At 39.7% G+C, this 24,655-nt stretch overlaps 2 protein-coding genes, 1 long non-coding RNA gene and 1 other non-coding gene across 6 annotated transcripts; all 4 read left to right on the top strand.

The window, feature by feature from the left end:
• Positions 1-1,204: 1,204 nt before the first annotated feature.
• Positions 1,205-3,871, top strand: rplp0 (ribosomal protein, large, P0). 2 transcript variants are annotated; one of them, XM_049601216.1, is made up of 8 exons: positions 1,205-1,343; positions 1,646-1,753; positions 1,870-2,045; positions 2,290-2,377; positions 2,770-2,916; positions 3,061-3,246; positions 3,372-3,512; positions 3,655-3,871. In XM_049601216.1, exons 2-8 carry the CDS (start codon positions 1,700-1,702, stop codon positions 3,811-3,813), a joined length of 951 nt encoding a protein of 316 aa, XP_049457173.1. In that variant the 5' UTR covers positions 1,205-1,343; positions 1,646-1,699; the 3' UTR covers positions 3,814-3,871. The 2 variants fall into 2 exon arrangements, with proteins under 2 accessions (XP_049457173.1, XP_049419697.1); XM_049563740.1 differs by lacking the exon at positions 1,205-1,343 and having other exon boundaries at positions 1,647-1,773.
• LOC125898281 (small nucleolar RNA SNORA63) lies at positions 2,526-2,655 on the top strand. The gene has a single exon (XR_007450613.1). It is a non-coding gene; the product is annotated as a small nucleolar RNA SNORA63 (small nucleolar RNA).
• Positions 3,872-4,620: 749 nt separating the features above from the next.
• golga7 (golgin A7) lies at positions 4,621-7,385 on the top strand. 2 transcript variants are annotated; one of them, XM_049571317.1, is made up of 5 exons: positions 4,621-4,736; positions 5,251-5,373; positions 5,463-5,615; positions 5,702-5,803; positions 6,132-7,385. In XM_049571317.1, exons 1-5 carry the CDS (start codon positions 4,728-4,730, stop codon positions 6,177-6,179), a joined length of 435 nt encoding a protein of 144 aa, XP_049427274.1. In that variant the 5' UTR covers positions 4,621-4,727; the 3' UTR covers positions 6,180-7,385. The 2 variants fall into 2 exon arrangements, with proteins under 2 accessions (XP_049427274.1, XP_049428067.1); XM_049572110.1 differs by lacking the exon at positions 4,621-4,736 and adding an exon at positions 4,815-4,883.
• Positions 7,386-11,436: 4,051 nt separating this feature from the next.
• On the top strand, positions 11,437-12,343 carry LOC125892102 (uncharacterized). Its single transcript, XR_007449708.1, has 3 exons — positions 11,437-11,703; positions 12,091-12,174; positions 12,263-12,343. It is a non-coding gene; the product is annotated as an uncharacterized LOC125892102 (long non-coding RNA).
• Positions 12,344-24,655: the final 12,312 nt, after the last annotated feature.

Raw genomic sequence — 24,655 nt, 5'->3', positions numbered from 1 at the left:
TCTGGTACCTGCACTGCTACGGCTGCCATGTCCTCTGAGGACAGCCCTGCAACACACAGTGTGAGACTGGTCACTGTGGCTGGAATGGCGGTGACATAACTCCCAACAGACGGGCCCTTAAAGATGGCCAGGGTTGACAGTTGAGGGAGGTCACTCAGCCATGTTTTCAGGTGAGGGTCATAAGATGATGACAGTCCTTCGCGTGAATATCTGTAAAAAACAGCAAGACTCTTCAGATCAGGCATCAGCCTCATTGCATCTCCCGGTAATGAACGTTCCATGCAGTCGATCAGTTCCAAACTGGACAAGACTGCTGCAGCAGCAGCAACTCCTCCTAACTTGGGACATTGGTTAGGTCGATAAAGTCTGTGACAGGCACACATTCTCTGCAACATGGACAATGAGAGATGCTTCAGCTTAGGCAGGCAGGTGAGTATGGAGTGAACCATCCAAATTGTTTCTTCGGAGATTCTTATCCCATGACAGACCAGAGATGTAAGGTTTTTAAACTGGGAGATGACAGCGATGAAGCTGTCCATTGCTGTGGTGGGAAACCTAACATCACACATGCTGAGGTGAGTCAGCTGCTGGGGTTGGTTCACTGTGGAAGCATCCAGCAAAAGAGAAGTGGGACTCTTTCTAATAGCCAGACGCTTCAGATTTGGAAAGTCCTTTAAGCAGTCGAGGCTGGCTTGGGAGCTTTGGTCCATCACTACTGTGCTGAGAGCAGGAAGGGACAGAGCAAGCTGTTTCCAGTCTTTGGCGCTGGTGCTCCTCACCACCACACTGCTGACTTTCCTGCGGCGAAGAGTGGCCCAGAACTGACTGTTGTAAGAGCCTTTTGGGAAACACAGGACTACTGACCAGTCTTTCCAAAGAGATCCGTGGTCGACAAGTTTTTTGAAATACTTGCAGGATGCCCGGATGCTAAACTTGTCTGCAACTGACAGATACCCGAAAACGTGGTTCCAGACCTCTGACGGAAGCTGTAGAGCCGGCTCTGCCATCGTTTTGCTCTGCTGTGTTAGCTAGCTGGCTAACAGGCTATATCAGTACGAGCTGCCGTAAACATTAGTCTTGACTGAAAGGCAGAAACGTTATTATTTAGACCACACTTGTTGTTAGAAGTTGTCCCCGGATTTCCTCAGTGAACTGTGACTGTCGGTTGTAGTGTTGGACTTCCTTACAGCGAGAGCTTGGCAACAGAAATGATTGACAAGCAGCCATCCAATAGCTGTGTAGCTGCCGCCCAAACTCTCTTGTGATTGGTCACTTGCTCGGCATATATATCCTTCACGCGCCCTTCCTCTTCCTCTTCCTTTCACGCGACCCTATCGTGAACGGTAAGGATTTTCTCTTGCCCTATCTGAATACCATTCAAAAAGGGAATATTTCGTGAAATTATACCATATCTGAGTTTGGGGATTTACGAAATAAACACTTCAAGCACCTTGATATGTTTTGTGTCCTGCCTGTTATATTGCGGCGGCTAGACGTAGGCTAGCGCGGCCTGTTAGCTTGCTAATAGCCGGCTAACATTACGTTAGCTGTCGACCACATGTGAAAGGATACTACGCAGACTATGGTTTGTGTGTGTGGTTTTTTTTTAAGTACATCTATTAATGTTTTAATTCTTTTGGTGTAGGTACTACCTTGTCTTTAAACCAGCTGTTAAGCGGTCCTTGGAAGCACTGCAAAGATGCCCAGGGAAGACAGGGCCACGTGGAAGTCCAACTATTTTATGAAAATCATCGTAAGTAGGACTTGGCTTACGTAAGTTTTATATTAACACACTATCTAATCTGTTTATATACGTTTCATAGCTGTAAACATTTAAGTGTTTATAATTCATATTTATTCTATTTATAGCAACTCCTGGATGACTTTCCAAAATGCTTCATCGTGGGTGCAGACAATGTGGGCTCCAAGCAGATGCAGACCATCCGTCTGTCTCTGCGTGGCAAGGCTGTGGTGCTGATGGGTAAAAACACCATGATGCGCAAAGCCATTCGTGGCCACCTGGAGAACAATCCTGCTCTGGAGAAGTGAGTTTAATATGGCCTCTATGTTTGCTGTCTTCAGTTGTCATGTAGCAGGATAAGTTACAATGCAGCTTGTGTGGTACTGCTTTGTCGTTCCCCCTGCAAACAATAACCTGTTTCCAGCTATCCCTGTCTGTCTACTTCCCCCGACAACCAGGGACGCAAGGTTTCAGACACTTCAACTTTTCCTCTTAGTAGAAATGACCGCCTGCTGACATATCTAACAGGTGGTTTTATGATTTGATAGGCTCCTGCCTCACATTAAAGGAAATGTGGGCTTTGTCTTCACCAAGGAGGATCTGGCTGAGGTCAGGGACATGCTGCTGGCCAACAAGGTATGAGTGAAACCTCAAACATTTTACTCAAACATCAGTGCTAGCAAATGACTCTTGAAGGTAAAGTCAAGTGCAGCTGTAGTCAGTAACACTATAGGAGGAATTTAGTTTTGTACATGTAACACCAGTATTCACAGACCCTGTTGAGATGCAGGATAAGTTACAGTGCAGCTTGTGCAGTGCTGCTTTGTCGTTCCCCCTGCAAACAGCATCCTGTTTCCTCGCTATACCTGTCAGTCAGCATCCCTTGGCTGCCAGGCACGTAAGGTTTCAGACATTGATTCAAAAACTGAATCAAAACTCTCCTTAACTATGTTTAAACCTGCCCTCTAGACTCAAATGGAGCTCTTGCAAAGTATTATACTAAACTAACACACTCTCTAATAACCCAGGTGCCTGCAGCTGCCCGTGCTGGAGCCATTGCCCCTTGCGATGTGACTGTGCCAGCCCAGAACACTGGTCTGGGTCCTGAGAAGACCTCTTTCTTCCAGGCTCTGGGCATCACCACCAAGATCTCTAGGGGAACCATTGAAATCTTGGTGAGTTTGAAAACTGTTATACTGGGGTATGGGGTTTCACTGTCTAATTGACAGTCAGTTTGGGGTGCCCCATGCTGGATAGCTATGAAACCAATGTACATCAAATTGTTTGCACAAGTAACTAACTAGCATTTCTGTCCCCAGAGTGATGTCGGTCTGATCAAAACCGGCGATAAGGTTGGTGCCAGCGAAGCCACACTGCTTAACATGCTGAACATCTCACCCTTCTCCTACGGACTTATCATCCAGCAAGTGTATGATAATGGCAGTGTTTACAGCCCTGAGGTGCTCGACATCACAGAGGCTGCTCTGCAAGCCAGATTCCTGGAGGTGAGATGCTGTTTGTGTGAAGAAGGCAGTCCTTACAACTAAATTGAGATCACTGGGAGTCATGTTTGTTTTGAAATATCTGTACACGCAATTTGATCACTATATAAAACTTGTGATTTATTTAGGGTGTGAGGAACATCGCTAGCGTGTGTCTGGAGATTGGCTACCCCACATTGGCCTCTGTCCCACACTCCATCATCAATGGCTACAAGAGAGTCCTGGCTGTAGCTGTGGAGACTGACTACTCCTTCCCCCTGGCAGACAAGGTATGCACATTAAATCAGTACTTGTCACATTAGTTTACATGCAGGACAGGCCTAAGTGTTTAATCATCATTTAATCCGTTTTGCATGACAAGGAAACGACTAGGTATAAATGGAATATTAACTTTGTACTTTGGTCTTGCAGGTCAAGGAGTTCCTGGCTGATCCATCTGCTTTTGCTGCTGCCGCAGCACCTGTAGCTGCTGCTGAGACTGCTGCTGCTCCAGCTGCTAAGGAGGAGGTTAAGGAGGAGTCTGAGGAATCGGATGACGATATTGGCTTTGGTCTGTTCGATGGCGACTAAACGATCAGTAAACTAACAGTCGAATAAAACCATGATTCAATAAAGTTCCTCATCTCCACCTGCCTTATCTTTTTCTTTTTTTTCCCCCCCTGAATTGGAAGGCTGTATGGTGAAACTACCATTGTGTGCTATACCTTATGGTCATAACTGATGCACATTGGATGGACACTATAAAGGAATGAAGTAGTTCTTTTGTAGAGGGTTAAGTATGTCAGGATGCTCTAAACGGGATCCAAAGTTAAGAGAATCGTCACTTTTGATACAGTCCATCATGGGAAGTAGTTGGGTATTGCGTAAACATTGTCTTAATGGGGAAAATGTGTGACAAAATCCGAGACTTCCGTTTGGGCGTGTCTACTTCAAAATAAAAGTGAATCTAAAGGTATGTCTTAACTAGAAAGTGGAGGCTATTTTTCTACAACTGAGCAAAGCCGAATACAGAACTAGAAAGTGAAGGGAAGTACTGTCAGCAGTCCACCAAAAGTAAATAAGTGAGACAGGTCGTTTTGGTTTAAAGATTAAGGAGCACTAATTTTGACTGGCATTGAGCTGTCATTTATACTACCCTGTATAGTTACATAGTCAATAAGAAACTTATCGTTGGCCGGCCTGAGCGACTGCCATTATTTGTCACTTACTGAGTTTACTAAATGGCTTTAAATGTTGGTGGCTCGTCAAAATGTTTAGGTAGAATTACATGGTATCCTTAAACCACGTGTAGCTTCAAACTATTCAAGTGAGGGCACCTGTTGTAAAGACAAAAACATTTAATAGAAACAACGTATTACACTTAAACCATCGCTACCTTTGTGCAAAAGCCAATTTTATTCTGAAAACAATGGACCGGAAGTCGTACTGGGCTTGTGGAGTTAGCTAAGATCGGATGCGCATCAGCCTCCGGGGAGTCGTCCACCATGGCTGAGGTAAGATTTGGGGGGGGTATTCATTTTAAAGATTGACATGTAATTTAATACGTAGTTATTTAACAAGTTAAGGATGATTTATTGATTTGGATAATGATAAAGGCTAAAATTGCCATACTTCCCAGCGGCGTTGATGGGTTAGCACACGTAAGCTAACGTGACATTAGCTAGCTAACGATACCCCAATAACATAAGCGATTCGTAGATTTAATATCTTATTCTGTTAAGTTACACATCGTAGTATTGTTTCATAATTTCCAGCATCACACAGGTAATGTTAGTATTGTCACCGGTTTAGTGATATAAACACAGACATTAGCTGTTATGTAGCTGTTAGCTTGATATTAATGTTAGCCTGTGTAGCGAAGTCTTTAAAATCGGTCAGATATTAGTATGAGAGTCTTGTTTTTTTCTCAGAGTTTTCGGAGTAGCTAGCTTCATAGTAGGTGCTATTGTTCCAACCCTTCAGATACCTATTCTTCACGAACGACATACATTTTGATTGTCTGTCCAGACCCACAGCTTACAGGACCTCCAGCAGCCAGCTGTCTCCTCCAAGGTGTTTGTCCAGAGAGACTACAGCTCAGGAACCATCTCCAAGTTTCAGACCAAGTTCCCCCCTGAACTTGAGTCAAGGGTATGTCCAGGATTTACATGTATGAATATGAGTGTTGAATGAATGTTAATAGATTGTGTATAATATCTAAACTGCTTGTGTGGTTTCAGCTTGATAAGCAGCAGTTTGAGGAAACCATCCAGACTCTGAACAACCTGTATGCAGAGGCAGAGAAACTAGGAGGGAAGTCTTATTTGGAGGGCTGCCTGGCGTGTCTAACTGCCTATACAATATTCCTCTGTATGGAGACGCACTATGAAAAGGTAATATTTTCGTCTCTGGTGGGTTTGACAGGTTTAGATGTTGATGTATATCTTAAATCTGTGCGTTGCTGTCTCTCTGTGTTTAGGTGTTAAAGAAGATTGCAAGGTACATTAAGGACCAGAACGAGAAGATATATGCTCCCAGGGGGTTGCTGTTGACTGACCCCATAGAGAGAGGCCTCAGAGTTGTATCCTTCACCTGAACAGCTGGGTAGAAAAGTACTGAAGTTATACTGATTAACAATAGGCTTACTGGTAGGTTTTGGTGATGTTGCCTGTCTCATCTATAAATATTTCCATCTACACCTGGCCAGGTTATTCTTTGATGTGCACCTAATTTTACACACCTTTTCTAAACCAACTAGTGCTTCTCAGCCTTAAAAATACGATCCTTCGCTCTAGAAGTTAGTACATTAAACATAGATGGTTGTTTATGCTAAGGAAAGAACACTTATTGTTATTTATATGAGACGATATGCATGTAGCATTGTGTATTTTCCCTAACTTGTCTTCTAGGTTGAAATTACCATCTTTGAAGACAGAAGTATTGGATCTGGAAGATAAAGAACCTTGGGGTATGAAGTCCTTCTGATGTCATTGTAACGAAGAGTCGTGTCCACTGGAAAGAAAATTAGGATCCCCAATTTGACGTTTTTGCCTTTAACTTAAGATAACTTAAGGGTTTTCCCAAAACATCAGCTATAGGGCTTGTTTTTTTAGTTGCAGTCAAACTGAACTGACCACTTTTAATTTCATTATTTTATAACAAGTGATCAATTAGCTGGACATTTACTACCATCTAACCAAAACATGAAATAAACCCAAACCTTGAAATCTCCCTTTTCTATACCATTAAGCTATTCTTAATCCCTAACAGAATATTCTTTTTTCTTTCTGCCTCTCCGTAAAGGCTGATGGCTCTGACCAGATACTCTCCATCTGTCTGGCAGCACATATAAACATGTCTGCTACACCTGAATGGATGTATATAATTTTGATCTGATCGGTTTCTCTGTTATTTATAAGTATTCTACTGTCTGCCTATGTCTGTATGTTTGTAAATGTGTTTTCATGGTTTTTTTTATACATACGATGATGTACAAATCACATCCTAGTTGATCCAGACCAGTCTTTATGAAGAGTGCCATTGTGTTATATGCAACTTTTTGATCATGGTAAAAAATAAGTGATTTGACTTGTGTGTTTTTGCAAATGATATAAAGTCAAAAATGTCTAATCACCGAGAACTGTTATAGGAAATAGGTAGGGATGAAGTTATTGGCACAGTCTGTAAACAGTAATCTGGTATGGGCAGTGCTCCAGAGTATTGACATGATGGTTATAGCCTTTGTTGAGGCAATTGTTTTCTTATCTGTGCATGACTGACTTTTTGTGGAGGGGTTCATTTCATGTGAAACATGCACATTGAAAGTTCTGCACTGTATTTTTTTCTGTGACTGAAGATGGAGCATGTTTACTGTTAATTAATCCATCACAAAGTAACAGCCTGACCCAGTAGATTTTGAGAAATGTCCATCTCTGTCTCTCTCCTAATCATGCTCCATTACATGTTTGTCATAAGATCCACACAACCACAATGTGATTGTGTGAATGTTAGCTCCTTTTTCAGCATCACCAAACACCACAGAAACCTTAGACACCCTCAACTCCACAGATGATTGCTATTGTTGGTGTTTGATACAACTGTTGTACTTTTCTTACAAATATTGTTCTGTTTTATCTCAATAAATATCATTTTCCTGAAATATGTATAGCTGTTGGTGTTTGACTTTAGTTCTCAAACTGGTATTTGATTTGAATAAGTATTACCACATAGATTCTAATTGTGTTTTTTGCTTGGTTGAGCTTGTATTTTAGACAATATATGGATTCGCTAGATGACTAGTGAAGTTTTAAATAAAAATGCAACTAGTGCTACGAGTACAACTAGTGGCAATTTTGAAAACCTTTACTAATAGTACTAGTACTACTAGTAGTCAACAAAATGTTAATAAGGAGGCGGATATGGGGGCATACAAGGAGCCTATTTCAAAATAATTGCTCTTCTTCGCTGCTGAAATGTGTTACTTGTGGCTGTCAGCATGTTATCTTCATCCCTCTGTGATGCCAGTTCCCATCTTGCTACATCAAGCGCATTCCAAACGCAATCAATAACATTATTAAAGCCACTTCCTGTGGCAACTTCATGTGAAGTATGGCTCATGTCACCAGAAGTGCTGGCAGCCATTAACGTTATGTCAAGATGTTTGCTGCCACCCTCTGGTTATACTAGTTATACTATATCTGTGTGGCCAGAGTGCAATGTAATGTGGTAAACAAAAGACAACCAATGCACTCCACTTTTGGCAGCAAGACTTACTTGCATCAAAATTCATATCATCATTTAGTTTTGGCTTCATTTAACATCAGCCCATACATTAATAAATATTATTAATTGCAGTCTGTCATCTTTAAATGCCATTTATTTGGTGTGTCAAATTCATAATAGGGCAGGATAATCCCTTGGACCACAAATACTGCAAAGTACGGCTGCAACTAACGATTATTTTCATTGTCGACTAATCTGTCTATTATTTCTTCCATTAGTCGACAAATCATTTTATCGAAAAATGTGTTAAAATGTTGAAACATGTCGGTCTGTCTCTCCCAAACCCTAAAATTATGTCATCTAATGTCTTGTTTCATACTCAGACCAAAGGGTTTTAGTTCACAAACCGATAAGTCCGCTACTAAAATAGTCGATTAGTCACCAATTAGTCGACTAATCGTTGCAGTCCTACTGCAAAGTCACATGATTTTATCTAATCCCATTTTTCATACACGTGTACTGAGCAGGACTTGCCCTGATTCATTTTGTCAAGCCTCACGCTAAACATCCACAAACCAATGTTTATCATGATGTAGCCCGAGTGCTTATAGCTCAGATAGGCCTATTGACAGATGGCGTCCATTTAGAGTCTGGTTCTGCTTGAGGTTTCTTCCCGTTAAAAGGGAGTTTTTCCTTGCTGCTGTCACCAAGTGCTGCCCATGGAGGAATGTTGGGTCTCCGTAGATTCAAGAGTTCGGTCTAGACCTGCTCTATGTGAAAAGTGCCCTGAGGTAACTTCTGTTACGATTTGGCGCTACATAAATAAACTGAATTGAAATTGTGCTCCGAACATAACCAACAAATACAGCAAAGTATGTTGTTCACAGCCTATAAAGACACAATAAGGCTTTGAATCTAAGTCAATGGCAAGCAAAACACAATAAATTATTGAGTCAGTATATTGACAGTTTTTTCTTTAATTATTTTCCAGGGATCCCAAGTCGTGATTTGCCAGGAGCAGTCTCACACAGAAGTTACGTAGCACTTTCTTGGACTCTGCCAGAGTTTAATAATTACATCTGCCAAAGTTTACCCACGATTAGCCTAAATGTAATTGGATTTCATCTTGCAAGAGCTGATAGGTCCAAGGTTCTGACTAAAATTCGGGCAAATACACTGAAGGAGCTGATTTATATTATTCCCCAGACTGATATTACACTGCCATTATATGGAGCCAGAACGGTGACTTTAAAATTTGGCATCCAAAAAAAAAAATTGGCATTGAAAACAAAGCCAGTACTGAAAAAGGAAACATTGGCATTGAAGCATTTGTATTGAAAACAGTTGTATTGGCATTGAAACAAGTATTAGCACTGAAACAAGAAACTAATTAAAATAATTAAAATCTGAAAATCTTATTATTTTATTTTATTGGGATTTTTTTGTATTTTTCAATGACAATCTTCAGATTTTTTCTTCATGCCACTTTTTTTTCAGTGACAGATTTTTTTACAATGTCACTTTTTTTTCAGTGTCACTGATTTTCAGTTTCAACTTTCTGTCACTGTTTTGGCGTGGACCGGGGGGGGGTGTGAGGGGAGGGGCAACTAGACCGTGGTTTGCATATAATATGCATAGCGGCATACTGAAGACGAACGTCTCTTTTCCAACCCGCCATCCGCTCGGAAGCCTCTGGCATGGTGGCTTTACTAAGATGTCATGTTCACCGGGAACTTCCAAACCGCAAGTAAGTCTGTTTTTTTTCTCTGCTATTTACATGTTTATTCACATGCAACCTGGCCTGTCTGGTTAACTTTTAACGGCCGTCATGCTGTTTTTGTAGAGGTCCGCTGGAACATGTCAGTTTCTAACATTAACGTTAGCTGTGTTGGCTAACTTAACCTGTGGTTAATGCAGGATCAAAATAAACACTCGCCAAGCGCCAACACGGCTAAAAGTCGGTTTTGGCAGAAAAATAAATTAACGTCATGTGTCACCGGCCTGGCGGTAAATACTTGTTGCTGCCAAGTAATAATACATCACAACGGCGGCTAACAGTAACATAGCCTGGAACGTTAACATTGACGTGATAAACAGCAGGGCTTCGGCTGTGTAATTTAGCTACTGACATCCCCAGCACACGCACACACACACACACACACACACACCATACAGCCTCTCATCTTTGAGCCGGTAGCTCAGCTTCAACGGCGGTCGTCCACAATAACTCTCACAAGGGCCGGAAATTTGCTTCTGGTGACGATAAAATGTTCCAGCGGACTCGGTTTCCAGCGCGGTCAACGAGAGTCTGAGCAGCTAACTTACTGAGCTGTGACTACCAGCTCTGCTTTTCTCAGTTTACCTGCCACTAGCAGATGAGCCAGAAAGTTAAATGTGGACCCTGGGTAAATGGTAGCTAATGTTAAGTCTCAAGCCCTGTGATGTTTTGCCGTTGTGTTTTTCACAAAGACCCTGGCCGAGTTAAAGTTAACTTTGAACGGCTGTTGTGTTGGTTTGGCAGCGGTCCACTGAAAGAAATGCTAAGTTAATAGGTGTTGGCTAGCTAATCTGTGGTTAATGCTAGTTAGCGTTAATTCTCCAGCCCTGTGATGTCTCTTTTCTTTTTCTTTAGGAGTTAGAGGCCAGTGTTATTGCTGCTGCACAAGGCCTCATAAACGTGCTAACGCAAAATATTCAGCAGCATCACACCCCAGCACAGCAGAATCCAGTGCAGTCACATGAGCAACAGAATCCACAAGCACAAACAACAAAACAAACAGTGCAGGAGGAGATGGCCAGGTGTTTAATTTATTTGTGATCATATGTTGGACTGATTTGATGGAAAATTATTTTTCATAATGTTGATTTATACACTTCTGTTAACGTCCCACATGCAGGTCATTTCCTGGCTTCTTTACCAAAAGGAAAGGCAAAAACCGCTTTACACCCTTACAAACCACTCCAGGGAAGCCGAAAGGCTGTAAGCCATTCAGTGTGTATGTATATTTGGTGAATAAGGGCTGTACCAGCACGCCTTCTGCAGCTGAAGAGCTGGAGTTGAGTCAAGCAGGGTTGGGGAAGAGGTCCCTCACTTTGACGGATGATATGAGCCATGCAATGGTATTGCAACCACTCTTTAAATTTAAGTTAATCATAATTTTGGCATTACAGTCCAACTGCATGCACACTATTAAACTTGTCAATGTTGTTATTGTGATGCTATTACTATACAAAACAATTTAAAGTGTTATAAATACTTTTATTCGTTTTATTATACTGTCCTTTTCTAACTGCCTTTTCCCATTTCTGTTATTGATTTCTCAGGTAAATAAAATTCTCATTGAAGAATATCCCAAAATGGAGGCGGTGGAAGGGTGGTTGTTCTACAAGGCTTCAGGTGCATACCATTTTCAAACACCTTTCCTTTGGATGGTGCAGGAACACCAACATTCAAAACTCTTTCTCTCACTTTCTGTATTTGCAGGTCACGGTAGAAGAAAATTGCTTGCCATTCCTCCTGATGTAGACGGTTATACAGGTCGACTGATTCGCAGTGTTTCTGGTGCTGGGAAGACGACCATGTACATTGTTCCACTGCAGCAGGACCTTGATCTTACTCCACTGCCATCTGATGCCACTGAATTTCAAAAAATGCCTAAGGCTGCATGCCAAGTGTGCAAAGAAAACATGCCTCTGCATATCCTAGCATTGCACATCGAGGGTTGTATGGAGTCTGCAGCAGATGATGATGATGATGAGGTAAATGCATATAACAGAGAAGATATGGCAAAACAGTACATATATTTGGGAGTCACAGCGTAATTAATGGTAAAATACCATCACATTGTTTTGTCTATGGTAACACTGTTTAATAACACATAAAACATATCTCAATATCTTATATATAAACTATACTCCTAATGATGATAAATTTGGACTTTACGAAGCAAGAATTAAACCCTATACTGTAAGAATTCAGAACATCATGAAGTCCTCTGAGTTCCTCAGATGTTTTTTATAGACAATTGAGATAATACACTGTTTGCAAAAAAGTGTCCGGAAATTTTTATTGTTTGTATGTATGTCGTAGCATTGATTATTTCTCCTCTTATGTATTCATGGATACAGCTGTTTGTTACTTTACAGGACTGGCAGAATGAGGTCCAGGTTCTTTCTGTCACAAACTCACCACTTGCGCACCCTAACAAAGAGTCCAGAGATTGTGGCCAGGTAATGATTTTGAGCTGAGATCTTGAAAGATATGTAAAATTGCAGACAGAGACCTTGTGCAATTGATTTGAATATCTTTTGTCTACAGGATAGAAAGGAATGCCCTATATGTTGTGGCTGCTTTCCATCAGATGAAATTGTTCTGCATGCAAGCCTGTGTGGGAAAGGTTTGCCATTCTATCATGTTATTATACATTTTATTTCCCAACATATTGTCTTTGTTAAAGCAGTGTCTCCTTGTAATATATCTACTATGTACTATATCAGGGATTTGGGATTAATTTAACTATAATTTGCATCTTTGTTTTGGCCTTCATAATGTACAAGAAATGCTGTGATAATACAAGAGTGTAATGGCAAGGTCACTCAATAGGCATCTAGGCTGACACATAGGTCCAAAATAACATCAGTAGAATGCCTTTTTACCATTGTTTTTCAGGTGTGCTGAAACATAAACATTAATATATTTTACTGAATATTACATACAAATTGAATGTGTTTTTGTTGATCCTTGTCAGTCTACAGGGCATGTTGAACTACAGTACAGACAGCTGTGTGCTACGCGAGGAAGCGATCTATGGCCGATATGTCTAGGTGATTTTTACCCCATCTTTTTCATCAGTCATTTGTTTTCCTACGGCATCATTAAATTCAAAGTTAAGTAATTGATTTTTTCTTCTTTTTTTTTGCTGCTTTTTAATAGTGACGATGATGTCCTCCAGTGGCTTGCAAGCCAAGTAGATGCAAGCAAAGATTTTAAGATCTGCATCACCCGGGACAACCTCATCCAAAGAGGCCTAATTCAGTGGCAGAGACAGAAGAAGGGCTCCCCTGTCAACAAACTCAATGTGACTTTCATTGGTGAAGCTGGAATCGACACTGGAGCATTAAGCAAAGAATTTTTGACTGGTAATGTATCTTTATGACAATCTCTCGCACCAAACACTACTGAAATCAGGTTCATAGGTACAATATTTTTTATTTACTGAACTGTGTTTTCTGTCATCATTTATTGTATTTAGAAATGATGCATGGCATTGAGAGGCGATTGTTTGGCAGTGGCAAGAAGGGAAAGAGTCCTGTCTACTCTATGTGTGACCTAGAAAATGGTTTCTACAGGTTTGCATTGTTTCCTAGTTATCCTACATTATGCAGTTTATGCAAGTAAAAGTAAAAAGTCACAATTACAATGTCTGCACTCTTTGTTGATGACATGCAGAACTGCAGGAGAAGTGTTTTCTGTCAGCTTAGCTCAGGGTGGCCCAGCACCATGCTTCTTCAGAAATTGGTGTTACCAGTTTCTTGCAACAGGGGATTTTGATGCTCTGCAGCTGACCAAAGATGATGTGGATGATCTTGAATATGCTTTACTCATCGAAAGGGTGAGTACATCTGCTATGAACAACTGTGCAAGACTATTAAAGGCTTTTCTTAGTGTACAGTATTTCATTGCTATAGTGTTAATAAGTTTGTTGTAATTTTAGGTGGAGGCAGCAACTGATCTGACACAGTTGACAGATGAAATCGTGAGTTGTGGTTACACTGGTGTGCTAAAGATGGACCGAAAGGACAGTATCATAAGGTCCGTACTTATTTTCCAGAGTACAATTTTTATTTTTGTACAATTCATTTTGATGCACCCAGCATCAGTAGTCACTATAACAGAATAGTATTATTACTGTTTTTAGAAATGCAGCATTTGAACTTAATATAAATTTGTACAGCCTTGTCTTAGTCTTAATTTAGTTGTGTGGAAAAAAGCATGTATTTCCCTTTTGTTTATGGGTCTTCTGCAAATCAAGACAAACTTTGTTCCCTGTTCTCAATAGAGCCATTGTTCTGCATGCTACAATGCGTCTGACTCCTATGCTTCAGCAAATTAGAAATGGGATGAAGATCTACAACCTTCTGGATGTGATTGGGAAGCATCAAACTCTCTGCTCAAGCCTGTTTGTCCCCAAAGAGGACGATGACAGAGTAAGGATTCTGGGCATTAAATCATCCAGATTTGCTTTACTGCTATGACTTGATAATATGCTTAGAAACCCTACAGGATGTAGTAGTAAAGCTGCATCTCTTTATGATTTATACCATTATCTTTTTATGAATTTCTGTTATTGCTTACAAAGTCATGTAATGTGGACCTGTGGTCTTTTTCAAAGTTTCTGTGTTCCTATATGTGTAGTCAACCCTCCTCCTTTTTTTCCCCCTTTTACCCCCCACACACACACACACACACACACACACACACACACACAGCCAGATGCTGATTACATAATGAGTATCCTAGTGCCTGAGCTGAGTGAGAAGGGAAGTCCAAGGCAAGCAAGAGAAAATGCCATCATCAACTTCCTCCAGGACTTTCTACAAGACCTAGAAATCACAGGTTTGACTTAACCTGTCTTTATCACATTTTAAAGTACTATACAAATTTGCCATGCAAACAGCTGGTACCTAAAATGAATAGAGCAGAATATGATTCCACAGTCTTTGATTAGGAGATGAATATTAGCACTCCACCAAAAGGACCATCAATAGATTTCCTTTTAGAAACATTAATTTTGTGGGTAGTGGCGAGTGGCAATGCTTATGGCAAAATGGTCCAGGTTTTGAACTTCACTAGAGCCTTTCTGGACTTTGCCCTCCACAGCCCAAAGACATAAGTAATAGATCAAAATACATGTTTCTTAAGAAAAAAAATAAATTCCCAGAATGCAGGAATATTGTTTAAGCTTATGTGTCCCCTCCAATGTTGAATGGAAACATATGCCTGTGGTGACAACATAGTACACTACAAATGTAATCAAATGATTTCATACTGTATACCTGGTATTCTTTTGGATTACATTATTCTAGGACTATTCCTACCTTTTTGTTTTTATCTTTCAGTTATTTCAGTGTATATCAAATAGAAATGAATGCAGTAGGGTTAGTTGAAATAGGCCTTTGGAATTAATCGTGCAAATTAGTAAATAGGGTTGGCTTCTTGCAGTGTTGGATTTTTACTCCATTGTAATGAAATACTCTGATTTGTTTTATCATGCAGGTCAGAATGAAGACCAGAAAATGTGTGAGCCTCTGACCCAAGAGGAGCTGCTAAGTGAAGGGCACTGGAATCAACAAAAACACGCAAGCCTGTCTGTCCCAACAGTAATGCAGTGGTTAACTGGACAAAGGCACAAGCCCCTTCTTCCATCAGAGAGGGCAGATTTTAAAATAAATCTAAGATTTGAACACCACTGTAATGAGAAAATGCCTGGTCACCACATTTGTTTCCCACTTGCAAGTGCCTGCACAAATACAATAACTATTCCTGTAACATATGAAAACATACACAGAGTTCAGAGATATAATGACAGTAGCAATCAGAATGGGTAGAGACTTCAGTCGTGTGTAGAGTCATGTTTTGTGACCACTGATGTTTACTTGAAAGTCAGCCAGTATTGTGAATTTTTTTTTTTGCATTTTTGTTAAATCTGTTCAGTGAGCTATTTATTGTTCTGAGAGAGTCTTAAAAAAATACAGATAGCATAACCCTAACCATAAAAACAGCTCAATATTACGGTTTGGTTCTTTACACGTGATTCTCCCATTGCATTGTTTTTTTAGTTTGGGATCACTGCTAACAATTTATTTGAAAAAAGGTAATTTAAGAACTCTGTATTTGCATTTTGTTTACAGCGCACTGACAAATGTACATGTAATATAGAACCTTGAAATGTGATGCTGTTCCTCATATTACAAGGTTACTTGTACTGTTGAAAAGTTGAAATTGTTCAGTCTTCCACATATGCATTAGTTTCAACATGTGTAAGGCAAATTCATGTCATTCAAGTGAAATCAACTTTGTGGGGGTTTGGATTTTTTACTAAATCGTCAGCAAAAATTAACTTGACAACAATAAATATGGATATAATGCGGTCCGTGGCCTTTATCATTTTTTTCATTGTGAATATTAACTGAAGTGTTTTACTTGAGTATGTATACAGTATTATGCTGTAAAATGGAACTAATGTGCTGTTTTCCACTGAAAAGAAAAAAAAAAAACAGCATTTCACTTCAGAGTCCAACACAATACAGATGCACATTATGCAGCATCAAAGTGTTCAAATCCACATAGCTTTATTTTAAATTCTTCATTACCAAAATATCGAACATGACATATTGAGTTTGGTAGATGTCTTATGCAGTGTGAGATAATTGTCTAATGGTATTTAAGACACCAGTTTAAAATATCTGCATACACTAGATTTAAAAGTTTGGCCAATAAAATTGTGGGAAGTTACATTTGGTTGTTTAAAACAAGTAACAGCAGAATAAAACAGTGGATCTCTTTTTACCATGACAGACTGAGTTGTTTATATACTGCATAGTAAAACCTATATCCTAAACAATCTCCACAATAGTTCTGCACAAATACCTATTCATGCAAGCAATTACAATTTCATTTCAAGAATCAGAAACAATTTTTGAAATCACAAAACTGTTGAACATCTATTCTATATTGCAGACTGCATGTTATCCTGCCAAGTTTGAGTGAAATGTTACATAGTCAAGCGCAGCCTTGTAAATGTCTCTTCCATTGTCCTGGGAGGGAGTGATAGGATTGATGGCTGCCCTCAGTCCAGCCATAGCCTGTGGCCCCAGAGGGCACTGGATGGGTGGTAGAACTACTCCACCAGCAGCAGCAGCAGCAGCAGCAGGAGCATCTTCTCTCAAACTGTCAGGGTTGTCTAACAAGTGATCTTGCAAATCCTATAAATGGCAAGTAATTTTGTTATAACACTTGCCTTTTGTATACTTCACACATTTGATCTTCAAAGAATTCATTTTATTATTTATTTGTTGAGTATGAAAATACTGAATATACATTGTCGTTAAAAACATTTTTGACTTCTGATTTGATCTATTTTTGCATTATTTGTCACAATTGTTTCAGAGCTTAAAATATATGACACAATGGGTAAACCTGATTAAACATAGCTTGGATTCAACATATTTGAGGTCTACCTCTAGATTCTCTGGAGCAGCCACAGGATACTGGAGAAATCCAATGGTCCAAAGTTGATTGGGAGTCAGGTTTTGTTCCGTCGAGAGGATGGTTATCCCACCCGGCTGTAAAAGTGTCTAGGTCCATTTGGAGGCGTGGTACAAATATGTACTGGGCACAGAATAACTGCAGGCTGTTGGAGGGATCAAGTAGGCACTCCTCTTCAAGACCATGAAGTAGCTCATAATATACCCTTGTTACTGCCATCCACACGTCACGCCATAAGCGCTCCACTCTGAAGGATCAAAAAAACAAAAAATATTAATATTAGAATCACAGCCAGGGATACTCAGAATGTAGGTCAGACTTGGTCTCTCCTCTCTGCCTGCTTGGTGAACTGACTGACAACTGTCTTGATACGGATGCACTGCTATCCATTTCCTAGGTAACCCAAGGTTGAGATCATCTATATTTTGTTTCAATACAGATAGACACTCTGTAGAAAGTGTTGCATGTATTGTAACATAATAGATTGCTTCTCTATTTTTCGCTGCAAAATGTTGAATGGGTCAAATATACCCGGGCTGGCCATTCATATACCTGGGTGGCCCACCCAAGTAAAGTCTATATGTGGGAAACACTGACTTAAGTTAACTTAGGTAAGCATGGTGTCTTGATTTGAACAAAAATCTAAGACTCTTCACACATGTATAAAGTGGTGAACAATAACCTAATTTGGACACAGTGCATCTCTGTAGGCCTACAAAGGATAAATGCTTCCTGTGAGGATGTATCCTTCAGATTTGGTTTGGTACTGCAGTGTTCACTCTGTATTACTATTGTAAGTCTCCCCGGCTGGCTGTCAATAAGAATTGACTTGCTCCCAAGAATTTCTATGACAGAAATCATTTTTAAATAAATAATTTCTGGTGAAGACTGTTTACAGCGAGTCTGTGAATTATCCAAATTTACTAGGACAGAGATGTTGGTATTACGGTCTTTGCAATGCAGTTCTTTAATGCTTTAGGCATCAAAAAACAAATCACATTCACCTCCATTGTATTTTGTGAGAACAAAAGTGTTAGTGACAGACTGACATTTCAGTAAATAAAAACACTGATGTGCGGAAAAACTGTTTTTTTCTGATTCGGGTTAGGGTTACTTAAAAGAAACACAACTTTGATTTTTACCTTTGATTATGCACACTTTTCCCAGATATGTAGCTTGCTCTGCCACAGCCACGAATAGTGAACATGTACTGAGCAATGCCGACATTTTCGACCCCTTGGTCTCCTCTAACTCTAAATTATGACATAAGAAACAGAGATAAAGTCAAATGTTTTCAGTCAATGAATTTTGACAAAAGACAATCATGCTCTTGCTGTTTTCTTACCTTAATGGAAAGCCAAACTTTTCAACTGAGCTCATGAAGAAGCCAAGTGCTGTTGATGCCTTGTTATTATTCGCAGAACCCAGGTACATTATCTAGAGTACAGTAACAAAATACTTGTGTGAATGTGCCATACTAAATAGAATATGGTAATACTAGGCTCAGCCCCATTGCTTTGTTTTGAAAAAGTGTCAAATGTTTACCTTTCGTGAATAACCATCAATTCCAGCGAAGATAACAATACCATATCTGAAAGGAAAAATAAATTATCAGAAAGTGTATCAACCCTTAAAATTATAATAGCTCTACATACACAAATCATTAAGTTGGTCAATTCAGATTTTCACACAAGGTATTTCCGGTTTCATGTTAACTTACAATGAACCCATGTAACATTTAGCATCTTTTCACTACAGAATTGCATGTTTCTTTTCTCACTGTGCAGTTATACTGTAAAAAAAAAGTTATCTTCATGATTCTGCTTTAACCAAATTACAATAAAAAAAATTAGGGTATTCAAATAGGTTTAATCAGCAAAGATGGGCAGCATCCTCCGGTATATTGTCCACAATATTAAATGGATGGTTTACTAGGGGGGTATACAAGACATCTACCATCACTTTATTAAATAATTTCTTAATTAATTAATTAATTTCACACTGTCCAAAGAGGACTACACATTCACTGGAGACAACTGCAAAGACCTTAAAGAAAAACTGTCAGTATTCAAGATGATGTTCTTGAGATGGTCTCATAGAGTGAAGTCCAATTATTTGTAAAAGCTGCACTTTAGACGGGACATCCCCCTATAATATGATATGAGAAATGAAGCTAGCCTCAGTGTGTAAATGACTGTTTTTCTCCTCTTTATTTCATGTAACAGTTAAACCAATGTTGTGCACATAACCATGTTTCATTATGTGTGGCACAACAGACTTTTCCTGACTGTATGACATCCTCATCCTGTTTTTTTAATGGTTAACTACTGCATTTACTGCCTAACGCTGAATTAAACAACCTTAAAGAACCATGCTAAAATGATCATGGCTTCTTCAGGAATGTTTTTAATTTACAGCATGGATGCTGATGCACACAGTGTGGAATGGATTAAGAGTCACTAAGCACCAATCATTAAATAGCTACCCATTCACATGTTGAAATTTTATAGAATGGGGCACAAACTAACTGTATGTGCAGCTTAATTAATAAACTGTATTACAAAAGTTTGTTTTGTTGTAATACAGCTCCAGCAATCTATAGCCTATGTTGTAATTGCATACAATATCTACCAGCATCCCTCAAACATGAATAGAACTTATTTGTAAAAGCTCGAGCAAGACTCACTCTGCAAACCATTTCAACATTTATACATATAAATATATGAACATATTATAACAATATTCTTGTAAAACATAACACATACACACACACACCTGATAAGTTTGTGGTTTGTGTCCACGTGGACCAGTGAGTGGGGACCCTTGACAGAATATGTTCTTCTAGCAACACAGCCTAAACGTGCCATTCTCTCCAAGATCCCTGCAGAATCCACCCTGTGCATGGATGCTGAAACCTGCTCCCATCTGACTCAGTGTCCCATCGCTTGCAGTTCGCCCTTCATCATTCTATAGCCTATGTGCGGCAGCCTCAATTTAACTGAGCGCACAAGATTGTCCAGCTCCAGATCTGTGATATTGCTGTATGATCCCGTAACTGATAGTCCATACTCATGCATCCGCCGATATACTGTCCTTTTGCAGACACCCAGGAGCTTAGCTACACAGGGGATGGGCAACTGCATGTCGATAAGGTTTTGGAGACATTCTTTAGAAATTGCAAGTTTTGGCTGTCCCCTACCACCCTCAGAACCTCGACATAGGTGGCAGCTGGATAACTCTCCTTGTAAACGAAGAAGTCTTAATAAGTCAGATAAAGCACGAACAACATCTTGAGGCAGTTCTACTACATTGGCAAAAGAGCGTACAAGTCCCACTTCATGACTTAAAACAAAGTGTAAATAATCCAAATCCACAGGCTGACGTTGAAGAACTTCCTGAAGCCTTCTCTCCATGAACTGCCTCACAATCGAAGGTTCCTGTAATTAATATTTAAAAAAAAACAAAACACTAATGTGATGACACATTTATCAGCGCTCAAGTTGCCATGACAAGCTACTCTACCTTTGATCTGCCATACAGCTATAGAAATGTTGAATTGGCGCACATGTAACTAAATATTAATTACATTTAAATCAAATAATTTAATGTTAGAAACCCCTCTTTCCACATATGAGCAAATGCAACACTTCAATTTTGATTTCAAATTGTTACAGAGAGGTAAGCAGAACAATTCATGAAGTAACAAAAGATGTTATTTAAAGAAACTTGTCATTTCCTTGGATCGTCAGAGCAAAAAGCCAAATATATAAAAGCTAATAGGCAAACATATTTTGATTAACTTACCGTCATCTGTTGGGGTCGCGAATCTGCCATCTCTCTCAACTTCAACAACACCTCCCTTGAACTGAAGTAATATTCCGGGTTTGTGCTTGTGGATTCTGTTGCTCATGTGACTGCACTGGATTCTGCTGTGCTGGGGTGTGATGCTGCTGAATATTTTGCGTCAGCACGTTTATGATGCCTTGTGCAGCAGCAATAACACTGGCCTCTAACTCCTAAAGAAAAAGAAAAGAGACATCACAGGGCTGGAGAATTAACGCTAACTAGCATTAACCACAGATTAGCTAGCCAACACCTATTAACTTAGCATTTCTTTCAGTGGACCGCTGCCAAACCAACACAACAGCCGTTCAAAGTTAACTTTAACTCGGCCAGGGTCTTTGTGAAAAACACAACGGCAAAACATCACAGGGCTTGAGACTTAACATTAGCTACCATTTACCCAGGGTCCACATTTAACTTTCTGGCTCATCTGCTAGTGGCAGGTAAACTGAGAAAAGCAGAGCTGGTAGTCACAGCTCAGTAAGTTAGCTGCTCAGACTCTCGTTGACCACGCTGGAAACCGAGTCCGCTGGAACATTTTTATCGTCACCAGAAGCAAATTTGCGGCCCTTGTAAGAGTTATTGTGTACTACCTGCGTTGAAGCTGAGCTAGCGGCTCAAAGATGAGAGGCTGTATGGTGTGTGTGCGTGTGCTGAGGATGTCAGTAGCTAAATTACACAGCCGAAGCCCTGCTGTTTATCATGTCAATGTTAACGTTCCAGGCTATGTTACTGTTAGCCGCTGTTGTGATGTATTATTACTTGGCAGCAACAAGTATTTACCGCCAGGCCGGTGACACATGACGTTAATTTATTTTTCTGCCAAAACCGACTTTTAGCCGTGTTGGCGCTTGGCGGTGTTTATTTTGATCCTGCATTAACCACAGGTTAAGTTAGCCAACACAGCTAACGTTAATGTTAGAAACTGACATGTTCCAGCGGACCTCTACAAAAACAGCATGACGGCGTTAAAAGTTAACCAGACAGGCCAGGTTGCATGTGAATAAACATGTAAATAGCAGAGAAAAAACAGACTTACTTGCGGTTTGGAAGTTCCCGTGAACATGACATTTTAGTAAAGCCACCATGCCAGAGGCTTCCGAGCGGATGGCGGGTTCGGAAAAGAGACGTACGTCTTCAGTATGCCGATATGCAAATTATATGCAAACCACGGTCTACTTGCCCCTCCCCTCAGACCCCCCCCTCTCCACGCCAAAACAGTGACAGAAAGTTGAAACTGAAAATCAGTGACACTGAAAAAAAAGTGACATTGTAAAAAAATCTGTCACTGAAAAAAAAGTGGCATGAAGAAAAAATCTGAAGATTGTCATTGAAAAATACAAAAAAATCCCAATAAAATAAAATAATAAGATTTTCAGATTTTAATTATTTTAATTAGTTTCTTGTTTCAGTGCTAATACTTGTTTCAATGCCAATGCAACTGTTTTCAATACAAATGCTTCAATGCCAATGTTTCCTTTTTCAGTACTGGCTTTGTTTTCAATGCCAATTTTTTTTTTTGGATGCCAAATTTTAAAGTCACCGTTCTGGCTCCATAGTATTTTAAATGTTCAAAAACAGGAAACATATGACACTGCATTTTATACTGTCTCAATAACACTCTCAATACTCATCTATTAAATAGATTTTAGAGAGAATAATATCAGAATACACCAGTGGTTTAAAAAGAGTTTGAAATTAGTTTTTGAAAGGCCCGAGTACGTAAAACTGGCAGTTAAAAAGAAGGAAATCTGAATTTTTTTTTTTTTTAGGAGTCCTGTCAGTGACTTTGTCATTGATGATTCTGAGGATGAGGATGGGGACGAGGACGACATTATTGCAGTTACTTTTGAAATTGACAGTCCTCCATCGGTAGGTTTTATTTTATTTTTTTTTCCACTACAGAAAACTGGGAGAACATTTTGTTCAAGACTTGTTAATGACTATGCATTTCACATACTCAAAATTAAAAGAATTGCATGTTTTGTTAGTCATTTCTGATCTACGTCATATGTTTTACATATTTTAGGAAGAAAAGGATCTTGCCATCATTTTGAGCACTTTTCAAGAGCATCACCTTTCTGAGGGCCTGGTATCCACCATTTGTATCAGGAGGGAAAAGCTTCTGGAGAGCGCCATTAAAGCAATCTCCAGGGCCACGTTGTGTTGGACCCATTCACCACTCATTGAGTTTGTAGGAGAAGAAGCAGATGATATGGGTGGGGGGGCACAGCGAGAGTTTTTCAGGTCTGAATACCTCAAGTAATTTATTAAATATTTTATAACAAATATGTTCATGTTTTCAGGTGAACTGTAATACAAACTGTTGTATTTCTCTTTTCTGTTTATTCTAGACTCTTATGATAGAGGTACAGACCTCTCTTGGCATTTTCGAGGGAAAGGCTGGCCAGGTCTTCCTTAGTTATGACCAAGCAGCATTAGACCAGAGTAAATATTTCAAAGGCGGCAACCGTATCACTTGGTCGATTGCACATGGAGGTCCATGTATCAAAGCCTTGGATCCCAGCCTCTTCCAGCTGATGTGTGGCCAGGAGCTGCCACTGCTGCAGTTTGACTGGCATGTGCTGCCTGACCCACATGTGCAAAGCAAAGTCAACACGGTGCTTAATAATTGCCATGCTAATATTTATTTGGATTTTGAACAAACAAATTTGTTAGAATTGTGATCAAATTTGACAAAAGCATTAAAGAGCATTTCATTTTACTAAATCTGCGCAGGAGAAATAATTGCTCAATCTGGGACTCTACAGCTAGGCCTACATTGTCCTCACTCAGATTTCTCCCTTAATAATGTTATTGATTGCGTTTGGAATGCGCTTGATGTAGCAAGACGGGAACTGGCATCACAGAGGGATGAAGATAACATGCTGACAGCCACAAGAAACACATCTCAGCGGCGAAGAAGAGCAATTATTTTGAAATAGGCTCCTTGTATGTCCCCATATCCGCCTCCTTATTTTGTTGTCTACTAGTACTACTAGTAAAGGTTTTCAAAATTGCCACAAGTGGTACTAGTCGCATTCTTATAAGAACCTCAACTTGTACTGCTAGTGGTACAGGTAGTACAAGTGCCATTTTAGAAACTTTACTAGCAACATTTAAAAAGATTGACATTTCTAAGAACAATGCTTTTATTTTGAAGAAACCAAACCGGATATGTTGCTGCTTTTAGAAGGGACGCCAAAAGAAAACATCTGGCAAGACCAACAACTAGATCAGAAGAGGAAGACATTATCTCTAGGATGAGATTTGGGCATACTGGTTTAGGCAGTACTTTACTTATTTTAAAGAAACATGCTGATGGTAAATGCAGTGTATGTAGTACTGCTGAGACTGTAGAGCATGTTATTGAATACTGCTCCAAATTTGACCAGGAGAGACAGCAACTCATTCAGGAGCTGGAGTCAGAAAGTGTGCCTTTAAACATAAAGACTATCCTCCAGAAAAATTCAGACGAGGTTTGCTTCAGGTTTTTGTTTTATTACTTGAGTAGAACTGGTCTGATCAGAAGAATTTAGATTTTTTTTTTCTCGTGAATATTAATTTATCCAGACCCACACTCCATTTCGGTAGGTGGCG

Source organism: Epinephelus fuscoguttatus, linkage group LG1 (assembly GCF_011397635.1).
Source record: "Epinephelus fuscoguttatus linkage group LG1, E.fuscoguttatus.final_Chr_v1".
In the NCBI taxonomy this organism is placed as follows: domain Eukaryota; kingdom Metazoa; phylum Chordata; class Actinopteri; order Perciformes; family Serranidae; genus Epinephelus; species Epinephelus fuscoguttatus.
Note: the sequence above shows the minus strand (reverse complement) of the source record. Positions and strands in the feature narration are given on the sequence as shown.

What these genes read in the sequence shown, in the direction of transcription:
- rplp0 (XM_049601216.1), top strand. Translation starts at nt 1,700, where the DNA reads ATGCCCAGGGAAGACAGGGCCACGTGGAAGTCCAACTATTTTATGAAA. An exon ending in AACAATCCTGCTCTGGAGAA is followed by an intron (nt 2,046 to 2,289) that starts GTGAGTTTAATA and finishes ATGATTTGATAG; the next exon opens with GCTCCTGCCTCACATTAAAG. An exon ending in TGCAAGCCAGATTCCTGGAG is followed by an intron (nt 3,247 to 3,371) that starts GTGAGATGCTGT and finishes TGATTTATTTAG; the next exon opens with GGTGTGAGGAACATCGCTAG.
- golga7 (XM_049572110.1), top strand. Translation starts at nt 4,830, where the DNA reads ATGATAAAGGCTAAAATTGCCATACTTCCCAGCGGCGTTGATGGGTTA. An exon ending in CCCCTGAACTTGAGTCAAGG is followed by an intron (nt 5,374 to 5,462) that starts GTATGTCCAGGA and finishes GTGTGGTTTCAG; the next exon opens with CTTGATAAGCAGCAGTTTGA. An exon ending in TGGAGACGCACTATGAAAAG is followed by an intron (nt 5,616 to 5,701) that starts GTAATATTTTCG and finishes CTCTGTGTTTAG; the next exon opens with GTGTTAAAGAAGATTGCAAG.